This window comes from Oppia nitens, unplaced genomic scaffold (genome assembly GCF_028296485.1).
Source record: "Oppia nitens isolate AA-2021 unplaced genomic scaffold, nextdenovo-longstitch-racon4-pilon3 scaffold5_pilon_pilon_pilon, whole genome shotgun sequence".
Taxonomy (NCBI): Eukaryota; Metazoa; Arthropoda; class Arachnida; order Sarcoptiformes; family Oppiidae; genus Oppia; species Oppia nitens.
Window position 1 is genome coordinate 8098671 of NW_026533243.1, and position 18830 is coordinate 8117500.

At 26.5% G+C, this 18830-nt stretch overlaps 3 protein-coding genes across 4 annotated transcripts in view; 2 read left to right on the forward strand and 1 right to left on the reverse strand.

Annotated features, from left to right (window-relative positions):
- Positions 1–5423: 5423 nt before the first annotated feature.
- LOC128961895 (alpha-soluble NSF attachment protein-like) lies at positions 5424–6612 on the reverse strand. Of its 2 annotated transcripts, none has more exons than XM_054308202.1 (2): positions 6480–6612; positions 5424–6385 (listed from the first exon to the last, which is right to left on the reverse strand). In XM_054308202.1, exon 2 carries the CDS (start codon positions 6356–6358, stop codon positions 5456–5458), a length of 903 nt encoding a protein of 300 aa, XP_054164177.1. In that variant the 5' UTR covers positions 6359–6385; positions 6480–6612; the 3' UTR covers positions 5424–5455. The 2 variants fall into 2 exon arrangements, with proteins under 2 accessions (XP_054164177.1, XP_054164178.1); XM_054308203.1 differs by having other exon boundaries at positions 6468–6612.
- Positions 6613–6901: 289 nt separating this feature from the next.
- On the forward strand, positions 6902–8912 carry LOC128961742 (zinc finger protein 761-like). The gene is made up of 2 exons (XM_054308004.1): positions 6902–8468; positions 8902–8912. The coding sequence occupies exons 1-2, from the start codon at positions 6902–6904 to the stop codon at positions 8910–8912; spliced, it is 1578 nt and encodes a 525-aa protein (XP_054163979.1).
- Positions 8913–8962: 50 nt separating this feature from the next.
- The window catches only part of LOC128961743 (zinc finger protein 69 homolog), a 15392-nt gene continuing 5524 nt past the window's right edge, over positions 8963–18830 (forward strand). Inside the window, exons 1-2 of the mRNA XM_054308005.1 lie at positions 8963–9747; positions 9856–10590. Coding sequence (XP_054163980.1) covers positions 8963–9747; positions 9856–10590 — 1520 coding nt within the window. The remainder of the gene's footprint in view (positions 9748–9855; positions 10591–18830) is intronic.

The window sequence follows — 18830 nt, forward strand, 5'->3', positions numbered from 1 at the left end:
ATCATTTAAATGTGATTATGTTAACTGTGGCAAAACATTTGATTCAAATACCAGTTTAAAAGATCACTCATTGATGCACAAAGAAGATGCTAATAGAGAGACACCAATCAGATGTGGTTATCGGTTATGTAATAAAATGTTTAATTTGTATACGGATTACAAACTTCATTACTCACAACATATTAATAAGAGAGTAAAGACCCGACAATCGACAGCCATGGACTCATTACCATCTAATCCAATATTGAAAGACTTATCGCTACTTAAAAGTAATTTAATGGATACAAATGATAATAAAGATAGCGATAATATGAGTGATTCACAAGATATGAACACTGGGTTAAGTGAAGACATTCATGAGTCTGATTCAGATGATGTACAAGAAGTTTATAATAATAATAATAATAAACATTTGAATGATAATAATAGCGATGAAGTTACTGTTTCGCACACAACTAATACAGAGACAAATCGTAATAGTAGTACTAGTAGTGGCCTACAAAGTAGTCAAATTTTACCATCGAAGAATCTGCAATTAGTGGCCAACAATGAAGGCAATCGTCTGTTTTTAATACTGCCTCCTAATGCGCCTCCTCTTAAAAACGCTGATTTTAAAAACATTAAAATAAAACAAATGACTGCAAATAGTTTACCACTAATTAAGTTGAAACATAAAAATAATAAACCAATAAAGTGTAGTCATGTAAACTGTGGTAAAGTTTTTAAATCATATAAAACACTTCAAAAACACCGATTAATTCACACAACTGCTATTACCGGTAGTTTGCAATCAATGAATTGTGGTTACAAAGACTGTAATAAAACATTTAAATCTTATCATCAGTTAAAACGACATCAAGAATATCATAATTCTAATGGAAAACAATTTAAGTGTAATTATGAAAGATGTTATCAATCATTTGATACTAAAGATTGTTATCAAAAGCACCGATTGTCTCATAAGGACCAACTGTTTGGCTGTGATTTTGATGGTTGTAATTGTAAATTCTTTAACAAATCTTCATTGAATATACATTCGGCTCAACACAAAAGTGAACCGACAATCAAGTGTACTGTAGTCGACTGTAACGAAAAGTTTTTTAATTACCGACAAATTGCTAGACATCGGGAAAATGATCACAATATGAAACAGATAGTACACTGTGAATGGCCCGCTTGTGAATATGTTTGTCGCACTAAATATCAATTGGTTGAACACATGAAAAAACATACCGGTGTCCGACCTTTTCAGTGTCATTGGCCTCAATGTGACCGCAAATTTGTCCGACGAGAAGAACTCAATCAGCACTTGAATATTCACAATAATGTTAAACCATTTGCGTGTCATTGGCCCGGATGTGACTATAGGTCAGCACATCATACRGGAGTTGTTCATCACTTCAAACATAAACACAACAATAAAACTAAATAAATATATTTATTAATTGGAAATATTTAACTATATTTATAAATATTATTTAAATAAATGAAATTATCGTAATTAATAAATTTAATTTAAAAAAGTTTGTATTTTAAGTTTAAAATTATAGATTATTAAAATAATATTTATTTCTATTAACTTTATAAACACAATTTTTTTAATTAATTGATATTTATTAATAAATTACTGTATTTTACTAATGAATTTTTATTAAAATATAATGATTATTAAAAAATTATAAATTTATTATTAAAATTTCATTTTTATTATAATATATTCCAAGATATCCCAAGTAGTGTTTACTGACGTTATTTATTGTCATTTTATAAATCATATTTAAATAAAACTAAAAGATTATATTTAAAACTGTAATGTCGGCCTAATTTCTATGGCAACAATAAACAAGTAATATATACACCTATTATAGCCAGGGTTTTTTTTAAAAATGGCAGGCATAAACAATAGATGCCAATTTTGCCAAATGTCTGCCCTGCCTCTGCCATGCCCTGGGCATCTATTTTCAGGTGGTGACACCTATTATTTTAATTTTATATTATTAATTTATTTATAAAACATTGTTTTTATAATATATTTGCTTGTATTTTTGTTTAGTATACCTTTAATTAAAAGGTAATATTATTGGAAATAAGTAAATTAATTGTAAATTTAATTAACACGTTAAAACAGTAAATTATATTATTTTTATAAATAGTTGCTTTAGCAATTTAAATTGTCAGGCAAATAAAATAGATGCCCAAAATGTCGGGCATTTATGGCATCTATTTGGGCATTGCCAGGGCAGGCATTTATTTTCTTAAAACCCTGATTATAGCACTTGTACAGTACAAGTTGTACTACAGTATGTACCCATTTATTGTTGACATAGCAATTAGGCAGACATTACAGTTTAAAATTTAGTTATATTTAAATATGATTTATAAAATGGCAATGAATAACGTCAGTATTTAAATAAATAAATATTAAACAAACAAAACATATGATAGAAGTGTTAGTTATAAATAAAAGCATATATAGAGGTCTCAAAAAGGACTGTTTATTATAAAGCGATTTAACTGCACCACAACTGCACACCAAAAATTATTTTTGTATACATTGTTAACTTATATAACAAATAACACATTGTTTCCCATTTACGGACATTAAAAAACAAATAAATTAAATATATTGTAGTTAAAGTATAAACATATTTTTTCAGTTTTTTACTGTAAATTAATATCAATGCCATGAGTGTCCACTAGTTTTTCTTAGTTTGCTAATTGAATGTCAAGTCTTTATGCCTTTTTTCAACCTTTAGGGTCTCAGAACATGAGCACCAATCATATCGCTTCATTGTCGTCAACCACTCAATAGCCAATCAGAGCTCAGTGTTGACAAAGGTTTTACTGTTGTTGACCTGAACTGACTATAAATTTAACAAACTATTACCACACGAGTGGTGCCTATTGTGCTGTACTGTATGGCACTGCCTAACAAACAGTCTGCACAGACACTAACTCATCACAACCATTACTTTCCTTACTCAACAACCAGTCATTCATACAAACATACAATCAATTAACTAATAATTATTTCCGTTACCACTCTCTGTCAACTCATTAACGTCGCTGTCTATCATCGGCAGACTCACGCAAAGCATACATAGCGACAGCTTAACCGCTATAAACAAATCAATGTGTGAATATATAGTGCAATTATACACTTTGTCATTAATTGTGTATTAGTTTTAGTTTTGTTGTTTTTTTTTATTTTTTAAATTAGTATTCTTTTATAATATTTGTTTATTAATAGTTTTCTAGAATAATCTATTTGGCAATTTATTTAAATTATTTTATTATAATCATGTATTTTAGTCGAATTAAATGATATTTGGACACTTGATGTTAGGTTATTAGATGAAACTTTGCTCAAATATCATTTTCTAGTGCAGACTGAGAAGTTTATTTTTTAAACTTTATTTAAATGCATTCGACATAATTTACAATTTTAATGTGTTTATGCTTTAATAAGAGTCAAGTTTAATGTACCAGAAATATCTAGATTTAGAGCTTACGAATATGCATATCATTGTATATATACAATGTGGTCCAATCGAAAAAGCCATAAATTTGACTTTAGTTTTTTAAGTATAGATGGAGTAATGGGTAGTTCGATAATTTCTTGTGATTGTTTTGAATACATTAGTCTCAAAATGGCTACCTCACGGACCACTTATTCAACTGTTCAAAGAGTTGCTATTCTTTGCCTTTATTACTCACGAGGTAGTGGTTATGAGTCATAGTGACAGCATTTAAAACCTTGTTATTACTTTTTATGGAGTTATCTTAAAGTTAGAGTTTATGTTTCTACACCAGAAATTATGGGCCAACTCATGTAAAACATAGAAAAAGAGATATTGACTAAACCGCAGGATATGTTGTAGACTGTCTGCCAATTTCGACAACAGACTTCTGCTTCTGATTGCTATTAATGGCAGACATTTTGAAAATTTAATTCATTGAATTAAAAATTTCTATTTACTATATTTTAAAATGTTTTTTGTTTGAATAAAATTTATTTATTAATTTTTAAAATAATTTTAATGCTTTTTGAATTAAGCTCACGTTGGACAGTTTTGTATTTATAATAGAATGTCAGTTAATGCTAAGTCGGATGTTATTGAGGTTAATGATTTAGATTTACGACCATGATCAAATTTATTTAAATAATCGTTTTTTTTATAATTCTATCATTTAAATTTCTAATTTTTCAAATTATTGTTAATTGTTAAATTATAATAATATTTTTAATGTAAACTTAATCTAAGTTATGTTTTATTACTTATTTTAATTATAAATAATAAGAATATTTTTTATAACAAATTTATAACTTTATAATTATTTTGTTTTTAAAATTTTAATCAATTTTACTCTTTTGTAATTGACAGGGAAAATGCAAGAAATACGTAATCTATAAAGGGCCCAAATTTACAATAAACATTAATAACTAATAATCATATTTAAAACTTTTATTAATTTTATTATAATTTAGCTTATTAACTTAATTTAATTTAATAGATATTTAAGTTAGTTTATATATATATATATTTAAAATAGTTGTGAATTAAAATTTTTGAAAATATGTGAAACAAAATGATTGAGATTAAGAAAGTTTTACATTTGTTTAAGGATTAGTACTATTTTTGATAAGAGTCATCAATTTATGAGTATTTCTTGCATTTTGGCAGTCAATTGTAATAATAATGTATTACTGTATTATGTAATATTACTTTTACTATATTATTAACTATTATTGCAACGTTAAATAAATATTATTATGTTATATTTAAATAGTAATTGTTAAATAATAAAATATAAATTGTTATGTTTGTATGTTTGCATTTTGTGTGTCTGGCAATCCTAGTTAATAATATGAAGTTCATATAAGATTAATTCAATCCATACTACAATGTATTACTTGATATACTGATCAACACATGAGACAACATAAGAGTGAACCAACAATACGGTGTCCAATAAAGGGATGTCTGGAAAAGTTTTTTAAACAAAGACATAGACATCGGGTGTTAATTCATAACTATAAACGCATACAAATTTATCCAATCAAACCAGTCATATGTAAGTTCAAACGGAACGGTATCCATGTCTTTGGCCACAATGGGGTTAACTATTTATGAATAAGAGTAAACTATATGATCATATCATCAAATATTCATAATAATGTTAAGCCATATCAGTGTCGTTGGCCTGGATGTGACTACCAGAGCGCCAATAATTCAAATAGTGTCAAACATATGAAATAAGTGCACAAAAAACAATGATTACCATTACTATTGTGTGAACTAACTTACCGGTAATATACGGTTGATATTATAATTAAAAAAAAAATATTAAACATCACTTCAACAACTTTGTCAAAATTATATATATTTTTCAAAATAAATTAAAATCTTATTTATATATTATTATATATCTATTATTTATAAACAATAAATTATTATTTCATATCGGGATCCGAATCGGTGTTATACTTGTTTTTAATGGTCAACAATATCGATACAAACCACGGGTCCATTCGGGATATTGAATCGTACGCTTTAATAGCCGCTGTATATCCGATAATGTCATTGTCATCGAGTTTACCAATTAATGTGTTGACGAGTTTGTATTCACGAGAATCACTGAAAGCCGGGAACAGGTCTTCGTATCGTTTGATGGCTAGCTCTCCGTTGAGAAGATCGATACAGATGTGACAGAGAGCCGCTCTCATGAAGTGATTGTGCGCCGAATACTTTAACAACGAAGACTCTATACAATGTTTGGCCACTTCTTCGTAAGTATCGATAGCCCGTTGATATTGGCCGCTGAGAGCCGCAGAATTGGCCACAAAAAGCAGACATTTGTTGGCCGACGCCAGTGAATGTTCGGCTCGGTAACAGTCGGCGGCAGACTGATAGTGTTTGACAGCTGTGTCCGTGTCGTGCAAATGTGTTTCATAGATCTCAGCGACAGTCGTGTGATGTTTAGCACAGATGGCCAGTCGGCCTAACTCTTCGTATATTTCTATGACTTTTGTTAAACAGCCAATCGCTTCGTACGGTTCATATTTGCGGAAACAGTTGGCGGCCAATACGTACGATGTGGCCGATTCGTGTCGTTCGCCTGTCCGCGACTGTAGTCGGGCCGCCGTTGTGAACACTTTGGCCCCCAAATCCCACTTCTGACACATTTTGAACTGATTTCCTGCTTTGATGTACAGATCGATGGCTTCCTCGACGGCATTGGACGGCTTACCCAATAGATTGCCAAACAAACCGTTAAATGAGGTCAACTTTTTGTCCGCTTCTGCCATCAATTGTCGGGCTTTGGCCTCGCGGTCGCTGTTTGTCGACATTGCCATCAGTTGTTTGAGTTGATTGTCACAAAGCTAATGGTTAAATCAATTATTTTAAATAAAAAAAATTTAGTTAACAATAATAATAATTATATAAATATTATATTATAATTACAATAATAATTACCGCGTGTTATAACAAAATAAATTAATTGTTACAAAAATAGTTCACAAAATGAGATCAATTATTATTATCACATCATATGATGTGTTTTTACTGTCAATGACTAATGAAAATATGTTTTTATTAATAACTAAACGACAAAAAAATTACAGTATATTTAATATTATTATAAATTATAATATAATTATTGTTTGTTTATCTCTACCTGTATTTCAAATTACAATTTTCAATGCCATTCACTAAATATTTTTGTTTGTTTATTGATTTTATAGTATTTTCAATGTAGAGACAGTCCCTGACAGCAGTCCCTATGTTTACAAACAAATGATTGAAAAGTATTTGTTATGAATATTCAGACAAATATTTTTGAATTGAATTTGAATTATGTTTACAATCATTGAATGATTGTATGAATACATTGAATGATGACATCAATTGTTGTGACAATTAATGACATTTTTGATCAGTTGTGGAGTGAAAACAAACGACTTCTTAAAGAGTTATTGTTTGCCAACAAATGTCTGAATATTTTGGATGAATTGAAAACTGAATTGAATTTAATTCACAATAAGTTTGAAACACAACTGAACACTGAATACAAGTTCAATGATTTAAGACATCAGTTGAATGATATTTGCAATCAAAGACATGACAAGACATTTGCTGAAAATAATGGGAAACTTTTAAGATGTGTTACCAAAGATGGTACTGAAAATTATTTCGTTGAAGACACGGATAAGTCTGATTCAGATAATATACAAGAAGTTGAAAACAACAATGAAAAACAAATCAACGATAAAGACACTAAAGAAGTAGTTGATACCAGTAGTAGTAGTCATCAACTGATACCACCGATAAAACCTCAATCAGTTGCCACCAATCAATTTCACGGCAATCTTTTGTTTCTGAAAATACCTCCAAATATACCTTTACTTAAAGCATTGGATTTAAAAAACATTAAAATCAAACCATTGTCTGCAACAGACTTACCATTAATTAAATTGTCTAACATTACTACTAATCCTAATAATAATGTGGTTCAGACTTCACAAAAGTCATCTTCTTTTAGTTCATTACTTGAACCAAAAGATAGCAATGAGTTGATTGATACACAAAAAGAGATGCAATGTATAAACAATAATTATGAAGAGGACAGACATGAAGAGGAGATTGAAATTAAATGTGAACCCATCGATGAAACTGATCCACAAAGCAATCAGTCATTGAGATCATATGATTTTGATGAAGATATAACCAAAATTGACCGGAAGATCGATACGAAAATATTTGTAAAAGAAAAGTGTCGTTACGATGGTTGCGACAAAATTTTAATTTCCAGGGGTGCTAAGTGGTATCACGAAAAAGTATACCATCCATCGGATACAACAAAGACATTGAAATGCCGGTATACGGACTGTCAGTTTGAGTGTCAACTCAATAGCCAAATGATAAAACATATGCCTAAACATTCAAATAAGTCATTTGTTTGTCCCATCAGTGGTTGTAATAAATTATTTAAAGGATTATATAGTCTTAAATGTCATAAACGTTTGCACACAAATACATTTGCATTCAATTGTAATTTTGATGGCTGTCAGCAACAGTTTCGTACTAAATCCGAGTTGACTATGCATTTGGCTCAACACAAGAGTGAACCGACACTCAAGTGTTTAGTAAAGGATTGTCAGGAAATGTTTTTTTCAGAATCAGAAAGAGTTAAACATCGGAAGCAAATTCATAACTATAATAAGCCATCTAATCCTATGAGACGCTGCAATTGGTCCGGATGTGACTATTTCGGTAAATATTTGACCACTCATATGGAAGTTCATACGGGAAGGAAACCGTATCCTTGTGTTTGGCCACAATGTGACAAACGGTTTAGGTATAAGATTAGACTACAACAACACATGAATGTTCACAATAATGTTAAACCGTTTGCTTGTCATTGGCCCGGATGTGACTACCGATGCGCTGCTAAACCTAATATTAGTAAACATTTAAAACAAGTTCATAAAATATAATAATTAGTAATTTTTAATAATTAAAAAAAAATAAACATTTTATAATAATTTATTAATATATAAAATTTCAAAATAAATATATGTTTTTATTAAAGTATTAAAAAGTATTTATTAATGTTTATTCACTTTTATATATTTAGTATATTAACAGTGATATAGCATTGAGAAGTTGTAACAATTGAATGGATATATTGTATGAATTTAAATATTTTAGTTGTTTTAGTCTTAAATATGATTAAAATAATTTGATTGACTTTTTTATATCATTTTTGTTGTCAAAAATATAAACTTACAGTATTTTCAATGCATTGACAGTCCCTCGTAGTCTATGTTTACAAACAAAACATATGATTGAAGTGTTTGTTATGAATATTGAAACAAATATTTGAATTGATTTTTAGTATTCAATTGAATGTGAATTATGTTTACAATCATTGAATGATTGTATGAATACATTGAATGATGACATCAATGGTTGTGACAATTGATGACATTTTGGATCAATTGTGGAGTGAAAACAAACGACTTCTCAAAGAGTTATTGTTTGCCAACAAATATCTGAATATTTTGGATGAATTGAAATCAGAATTGAATTTAATTTATAATAAGTTTGAGACACAACTGAAAACTGAAGACAAGTTTAATCAATTGAGACATCAATTGAATTATATTTACAATAAAAGACAAGAGAAAGGATTTACAGAAAATAATAGTAAACTTTTAAGACGTGATGATAAAAATGGTACAAAAAATTTGGACAATCATTTCGTTGAAGACACGGATAAGTCTGATTCAGATAATATACAAGAAGTTGAAAACAATAATGAAAATCAAATCAACGATAAAAACAGTAAAGAAGTAGTCGTTACCAGTAGTAGTAGTAATGATGAACAACTCATATCACCCATAAAACCACAATCAGTTGCCAACAATCAAATTAAAGGCAAACTTCTGTATCTAATACTACCTCCAAATGTATCACCACTTAAACCATCGGAATTTAAAAACATTAAAATCAAATCATTGACTACAACTAACTTACCATTAAGTAGATTGTCTAACATTACTACTACTACTAATAATAATGTATTTCAAACTCAACAACAATCAAAAACTGTTAGCTCATTATCATCTAATCAATTGAATTACAATAGCAGTCAACAAATTGATAAAACATATGCTAAAACTAATAACCAATTATTAAAATGTCACACAAAAGACACAATTGATCAAAAAGATTGCAATCAGTTGATTAACAAACAAAAAGTTGTCCGAAATATAAATAACAACAACAATGAGGACAAACAAGTTGTTGAGATTAAATGTAAATCCATAGATGAAACTGACTCACAAAGCTATCAGTCATTGATATCATCTGATTTTGATGAAGATATAACCGGAAGAAATGACCAGAAGATTGTTACGAAAAAATTTGTTAAACGAAAGTGTCGTTACGATGGCTGCGACAAAATGTTTACCTGCAGAAGTACTATGTGGTATCACTACAAAGTATACCATCCATCGGATACAACAAAAACATTGAAATGTCAGTACACGGACTGTCAGTTTGAATGTGTATACAATAGCCAAATGAAACAACACGTGAATAATAAACATTTAAAAAATAATAAATCATTTGTTTGTCCAATGAGTGGATGTAATAAATTATTTAAACATTTACATAGTCTTAGATGTCATGAACGGTTGCACACAAATATTTTATTCAAATGTCATTTTGATGGCTGTCAGCGACAGTTTCACAGTAAAGGAGAATTGAATAAACATTTAGCTCAACACAAAAGTGAACCAACACTCAGGTGTAGAGTAAAGGGTTGTCCGGAAAAGTTTTTTACTGAAGCAAAAAGAGCCAAACATCGAGAGATAACTCATAACTATAAACGCAAAAGGATTTATATAGAGAAACGGTGTGATTGGCCCGGATGTGACTATTTCGGTAAACATCTGACCGCTCATATGAAAGTTCATTCGGGAAACAAACCGTTTTCATGTGTTTGGCCTCAATGTGACAAACGGTTTAGACATAGGATTAATCTCGAACAGCATATGAATGTTCACAATAATGTTAAACCGTTTGCTTGTCATTGGCCCGGATGTGACTACCGATGCGCTGCTAAAACTAATATTAGGATACATGTCAAACAAGTGCATAAAAAATAATAATTAGTAATAATTGTAAAAAATGATTATTTTATTATTAATATCTAAATAAATATATTTTTAAATTAGTTTTACAATATTTTAATATTATTAACAATGATATAGCATAGAGTACTGGTTTAAGTGAAATGATTGAATGGCAGTTAATTGTATGAATTTAAACATTTTAGTCGTTTTAGTTTTAAATTTGGTTAAAATTTCAATGACTTCTGATATATTATTTTAGTTGTCGATTTATATATATAAAGAGCCAGTCAAATGATCTTGAGCCGAATATATCACTAATTCTAAAAACGAAATTTTAATATGTCGACTAGTTTTCGATATAATCGAATTTCAATATAAATTATAATATCAAATTACAATAGTGTGATTTATATTGAAATTCGATTATATCGAAAACTAGTCGACATATTAAAATTTCGTTTTTAGAATTAGTGATATATTTGAAAATATCATCTAATAAATATATAATATTCATAAATAACGTCATTTTTATTTTAGACTATTTTATATAATATGATTTATGACAAACTTAACAAGCCGTAAAAACAAAACTACCAATTCGATTTTGATGATTTTTTTTATATTAAACTATTATTTCTTGACTACAAATTTTCATTATCATAATAAATTTGTCGGTTGTAGTTTGACCTGTAGCATAGTGTCTTTCGTTGGTCCCGATATTTTGTAGATCTGGTCATCCTAGTTTTGTGATTGTGTGTATATAAAGTGTGGTCGATATGATATTCTTAAATGTATTTTACAGAATTAAATTATCTCTAACCGTTTAAAAGTTATTCAAAAAATACGCGGCTCAAGATCATTTGACTGGCTCTTTATATATACAGAATATATTCAATATAGTCCTATACTTTATAATTAAATTAAAAATTATGAAAATTTATTGATATTTCGTCAATATTTGATAAATACAATTTAATTTAAAAAAATATTTATTGCATTTTACATAAATTTAAAACATAAAAATTGTTTAAATAAAGTTTGTTTTAAATTACATGTAGATATAATAGAAGGATAGGGTGTGTAAATGTACAGCGATGGGCAACACAATAGATAACATAAAAATAATACTACAAAATGTAGGGATGTTTTCTTTTATATAAATTATTATATTATATTTAAATTTATATATTTATAATATATATAACTGCTGTTACTGGTATAAAATGTATGACAAATTAATAGCCTATAAGAACTATCTCCCGGTTCCCAAATTCACTATCTCATAGTGGCATCAATATGATTGTCCCATCTATTGTGATTCAATAATTTATTGGTCACTGATGAGAGGGGGGCCATCAGGAGAGTTGGCTTGAGATAAATTTGTTTGTCAAATGTAATATTCATACATTAATATGGATATTGTATTATTAATATAATAACCAAAAAAAAAGCAATTTTGATAATTTACCATTAACTATCCACATAACATATAATATATATATATAGCCACAAATGTTTTAATGTAACAAGTAAAAACTTTTATGTGATTATAATAATTTGCTTTTATCTATAACAAAAATCATCTGGATAATAGATAGACTATACATTTAACCATTTAAATATGATATTATTTTTTTCTGATGATTTATTTATGCAATTTATTTATTTCAATACATTTATTTATTACCATATAGTACTAGTATTGATAGTAATTTAATGCAACGAAAAATTATTTTTTTTTGTGTAATGTATAGTATTTTCAAAAAATTTCAAATAAAGTAGCTTATTTAAAACTATTATATTTAAAATAAACCATTTAATATGTACTCTATAAATATATTGGATAAAAATAAAAGCAAATCTATGGAGGAAATGAGTTTTTAATACACACTTGAGATTAAACACGAAGTATATAATTATGATTTATTTTTTAATGTTATCAAAAAAAGTGAGATTAATATTTAGATTAAAATTTAAATAGAAATACATATATAATTTTGGGCAAACCTAGGTTTACTATGTAATTAAGGGCACCGGCAGCTGACCCACTCATACACATATAACAAATAAATTATAACTTACGAAACTACTGTATAGTATATTTAGATATTCATTGTTATATATATTTTATCTGAGTTTTACTACAATATAACTATAACTGATAAAAATCAACAAAACTATATAACATAATAAATAGTTGAGTCAAGCATTGAATGAGATTTTGTATTCACATTTAAAATAGTTGGCAAAAATTCATTGCCAGACCTACCAGTGTGTGTGTGTGTGTGTGTGTATGTCACTGGTCTAGGATTTCCTCTCTATTATTCATCACTGACTTAATTTGAATCTCTCTCTCTCTCTCTCTCTCTCTCTCTCTCTCTCAMACACACACACACACACACAGTCCTCTTTGTCTATCGATGAGCTCCTGTATGTGACTATAAATCATATGAATATAACAGAAAATTTTGTTATCAAAGAGTTATTTACAGATTTAGAGTAACATTGAATATAATACAATATATAGTCTCGAATGTACTTATTATTATTAATGAGAAAATCTATATGAATTCAAGTGTATATTTATAATGATATCACTCGTAATTACAATAATATCATCAATAATTGATTATTTTATACATATATATGAATGAATTAATGTTTTATATTGTAGACATCAAAGTAATATATTTTTGTCGATATAAAGTTTCCATTAATTTTATAATAACTTTAAAAAAAATTACATAATATTAATATGTATAGTACATACAGTATATACAGTACTTAAAGTGTGATTAAAAACACATGTGTTGTTTGTAGCTATAAATTATTAATAAAATTTGATAATATTGTTTCAAATACTGTATAATATTTAAATTATATTAGAAATAATTAATATATAATAATCAAATGATATCAACTATAATTCATATTAATGTAAAAGTTGTTTAGAAACTATCGATTTATTTTCACATTGTATAGTAGTTTCCAATAGATGGACACTTGTATCTCACATTCAAATAATTCAATGTATTTGAAAAAAACATTTGAAACATTGATTAAATGTATGGATCGGACAAAATTTCAAATTATATATTAAGTTGAATGACAGCTACTGTATGATCACAACATATGATTTTGAAACTTCAAGTATAAAATGCATTGAATTAAGGCTAATAATACTTTTTGTGATACATTGTATAGTGACCTCAATGTATTTGTTTTGAGTGATTGAGTTAGAGTGGGAGAGAGAGAGAGTGAGAGAGAGAGAGAGAGAGAGAGAGAGAGAGAGAGAGAGAGAGAGAGAGAGAGAGAGAGAGAGAGAGAAACTTATGTGAGTGAATTTGAGGACAAACTTATATCCAAACAAATAGATAGACAATTGCCTTAATATTATAAGCAAAAAGAGTATAGGAATTACTAGAAGATTGATTTGTATGACAAAACTGCTTATCTTTCATCTCATTGTTTTTCAGTCGTAACACACAATTCACTGACCGTTACTATCTATTAGCCGACAATTTATTTGATTTTGTCGTCTATTTGTTTAATTGATCGAAAGGTTTCCGATTAATTATATGACAAAACATATATATATATATATATATAATTATATATTGTATTTACACAAAACATATACTCTACTGTAGGCACACATTTGATAGAAAAAAATACAATTATATTAATATATATAATATATATATATATATAGTTTATATATAAAATATATTTTGCTTCCAATTTATAACAATTATTTTTGATTCACATTTTTTGTTTAGTGTACAAAATAAGACAAATTTTCCAATCAATTTAGTTAATTATAAAATATATGTATAATTATAAAAAATTCTATAAATATTATCAATTATTTAGAAATCATTTAACATTTAAAATATAATTATTTATAAAATGTTTAAAAAATAATATACAATTCTGTATTATTAACTTTTTGTAAAATGTTTAGGATTTAAGTTTTTTGAAGTCATAAAATATGTTTATGATTTGCAATACAATAGTTAATGTCAATTTTTATGTGAAATTTTATTGTTTTTAAAACCTATATATCAATTGTTATCTTATATTATTTAGTGTATATATTTTTGAAAGAAAATGTTTGATATAAACACTAAAATAAATTATTTATATATAAGTTGTTTATTTTATGTATTTTTTAACTATTGATGCATACGATATAAATTTCAAACTATTTTCATTTTTTTTATTATTATTATAAGAAAAGTTATACATAACAAAATTATAATTAAATTAAAACTAATAATATAACAAAAAAAATAAGTTTATTTAGCACACAAAAAATAAATGTGTGATATTAAATTAATTTAATTTACAAACAAAACATTTATATAAAGAAGCTTAATGTGAATGTTTATAATACAATGTAAACTCAATTACAAACAAAACACATACTTATTCAGTGTAAATAAGATACAGAATATATTCTGTAAGTAATATCATATATAAGTATATTATACTGTATTGTACTTTATATTTGTTAGTTAACTATTGTACTAAAAAAATACTATAAATGTATAAAATTTATTTCTCTACACTCCATTTATTATCATTAGTAAGTTTTGTAATGTATTTTTTTGTGTTATTGTATTACTTTGTTTATTCAAACATAATCAACGAAAATTTATTTTTAAGCAAAAGTTAATTATGAAGTAAAACACACACAACTATTTTGTTTGTATTCATAATGAACTAAAATACTGTAAATATATTTATATACATATTATTCTTTGTATCAATTTATTATTATCAAAATTTACATTAAAAATTGATACTATAATTAACAAACAAAATACTATTGTATAGTTAAAAATAAAATATATTGCAGTATAATAAATAATATAAGATAATTATTACTATAAAACAATTGAAAAATTTTGTTTCACAATTAAAATCATGTAAAACATAGTCAAGCAATTTAAATATAACTATGTTTAGTCATTATGTTTATTATTAAATTATGTATATATTTTATATTTTGATTTAATGCACAATTTCTAATGATATATATCTAATATTTTGAAATATATTAATAATATTAGCGTTGAGATTAATAAACATAAGCGGGTGATAAAAACAATTTATGAGTCATCTATTAGTAGTACAGTATATAAAAAAGAGTGGGTAAATGTCTAGTGAGTGAGTAAGTGAAAGTGTGTGTGAGTTAGAGAGAGAAAGAGAGAGAGAAAGAAAGAGAGAGAGAAGGAGAGAGAGAAAGAGATTTATTAATGGATGAAATGGCATCTCAGTAATAGTTATGCATAAATTGATGATATTTTATTCAGTAAAATCTCAGAGAGAGAGAGAGAGAGAGAGAGAGAGAGAGAGAGAGAGAGAGAGAGAGAGAGAGTGAGAGAGAGATAATAATAATAATATAGTGACAGACAGTGATATTCATAAGAGAGAGAGAGAGAGAGAGAGAGAGAGAAGAGAGAAATATACATAAAAATAATATATATCTGCTTTGAATGAATGAGTGAGTGAATGGGTAAGTGTTGGTAAAGTTTATAAGGGTTTGTAAACGCATTTTTTTCTACATATGAATGGAGATAGTAATCATCAAACAAAAAGTTGATATCAGTTTTCTTCTTAATCATCAGCAAAGCTAACTGTGCACTCATTTATAGTATTAATAATATATAATATTTAACCAAATCTTAACGTATGAATAAATAATCGGATGAATTGCATATAATATTTATTATTATTATTAATATTAGTAAATATGAATGCTTTTATCTTTAATAGTCAGTCATATGGCTAGAGGTTAAAACCCGTCTCTTATTTGGATAATTAATATCCAAAACTGAAACCAATTATTCTTATTATTCGTTAAATAAAATTAACTCAAAAATCTTTATTCAACATCAAAAAATTGCAAATATCGTAAAAATATGCAATTAATTGCTTATAATTTAAAATAAACGATAGTCGATAACTAACAAAAAAATAAAAGTAAAAAATAAGCCAAATTTGATATATCTATCTCTTAGCAAAAGTCATTGCCATTTACTTATGTTATGTAATTAATGATTATTTATTTTTATATATAGATATAAGTAATATATAATATATATATATATATATAACGTTGTTTACTTGAACAAACATTGCATGTGAAAAATCAATTAATTAAAAATGATCAACAAAAAATTATTATTATTATTATTATTACAATTGATAAAAATAAATAGCTCTTATTTAGCAAAAAAAGTTATTGATATTTGTGTGTCACATACTGTAAGTAACACACACGCTATAATAGCAGTAGTTTTTTCTCTTATTTTTATCATTATCTATGAATATCTACAAAAATAATGAGATATTTTTTGGTGTTGTTGTTGTTGTATCATATATTCAGAAATTGAAAGTCAAAAAATTATTATTATTATTCAAAAAATGTGTGACTCGTTGTTATGGTTAGAAATTATTGATACATTAGTTTCCCTTTTTTCTCTGTCTATCTCTCTCTCTCTCTCTCTCTCTCTTTCTTTCTTTCTTTCTCTTTCAAACACACACATCATTATGTCTAACACATGCAAAATAGTATTATATGTATTATATAATAGCATTTGGGGTATCATCAACAAAAAACTACGTTAAGAGCACTGGTATGTAAAAGATAAAAAAAAGTTAGTATGTATGACACATTCAATGGGTCCTTTTATGTGGGCGCTGGGATACACTTAATACGAGCCCACATGTATGGTGTGTACTGTATATATGATATGTGTATGGGTGCGATCACCAATAAATATTAAATTATATGATTATAGTCAGTGGGCACTGACACTCTCACTCACTCATTCATTCACTAGTTTTTCACTCACTATTACTAATACACTATTATATTAAGTCACTCACCCACTAATAGTCAAATGCATTTACCGTACACTATATTATTCAGTGCATATCACACATCAAACAACTATAGTATATATCATAACAATTTAATGAGAATAATAAATGAAAGCAAAAATAGAAGAATATTCTGTATTAATGTTTGTGTGTGTGTGTGAGTGAGAGAGAGAGTGAGTGAGTGAGAGAGAGAGAGAGAATTAGTTATATAATAGTTCATATAATAAGTTGTATAAAGTTTATTATTAGTCTATTAAAAGCAAATGATGACCGACGACACAGGGAACCTACCATTTAGTATACATTTTTTGCGACTAAACATTGACCACATAAATACTATACATACATGAGCTACAAATATCATAAATCACTAGTGACGGTGTCACTTATAATAATAAATGATTTTCATACAGTGTAACACATTTATTATAATACATTACAATATTAAATATATTCTAAATTGGTGTTTCATTTTGCCGGCAATTATTTATCAATAAATTAAAGTTAATCATTGAATTTGATTATTAATAAATCTGTCATTATATTGATAAATAATGACTCATATATTGTATATAACTATTTTTATGTATTCACTAAAAATTTAATATATTTAATTTAATTTACATATTATATAACAATTAATTGATATAGTAATTGATAATACTAGAGAATTTTAATAAATTTAATTAATTAGCAAAAAATAAATTAGAAATTATGTAATAAAATAGGATTTAATTTAATTTCATTATTTGTATGTAAACTATATATTTGTGTCTTAACTAATTAAATTATATTATACTAAAATACTAAAAATTTTATTATCATATTACAGTATATACTAAATATGCTTAATATTTATACTTTACGCTATAATCACTATTGTATTTGGGTATATATATACTATTTACATTAAATTAATATTAAAATATATACTACAATAAAGTATTATATTATTGTAGTTATGCCTAAAATTATTGCAAATACSGTATATTAATATATTATTAAAGTAAAGTATTAAAACTATAACAACTCATACAAATGTATAATAATTATAATTGAATTTGGCATTAATTTTATATTTATATATTATATTAGATTATATATTGATATTTTTCTACAGTATTATACAGCTATTCAATAGCAAACTAATAATATGTTAATGCATGGCTGACTAAATTGAATTGCATATCAATTTTGGTTACAGTATATATATATATAGTACTATTGTATGTATAATATTTGATAACAAGATGACCACAAAGCGAAAAATGCATCAAATATTAGCTCACATTTT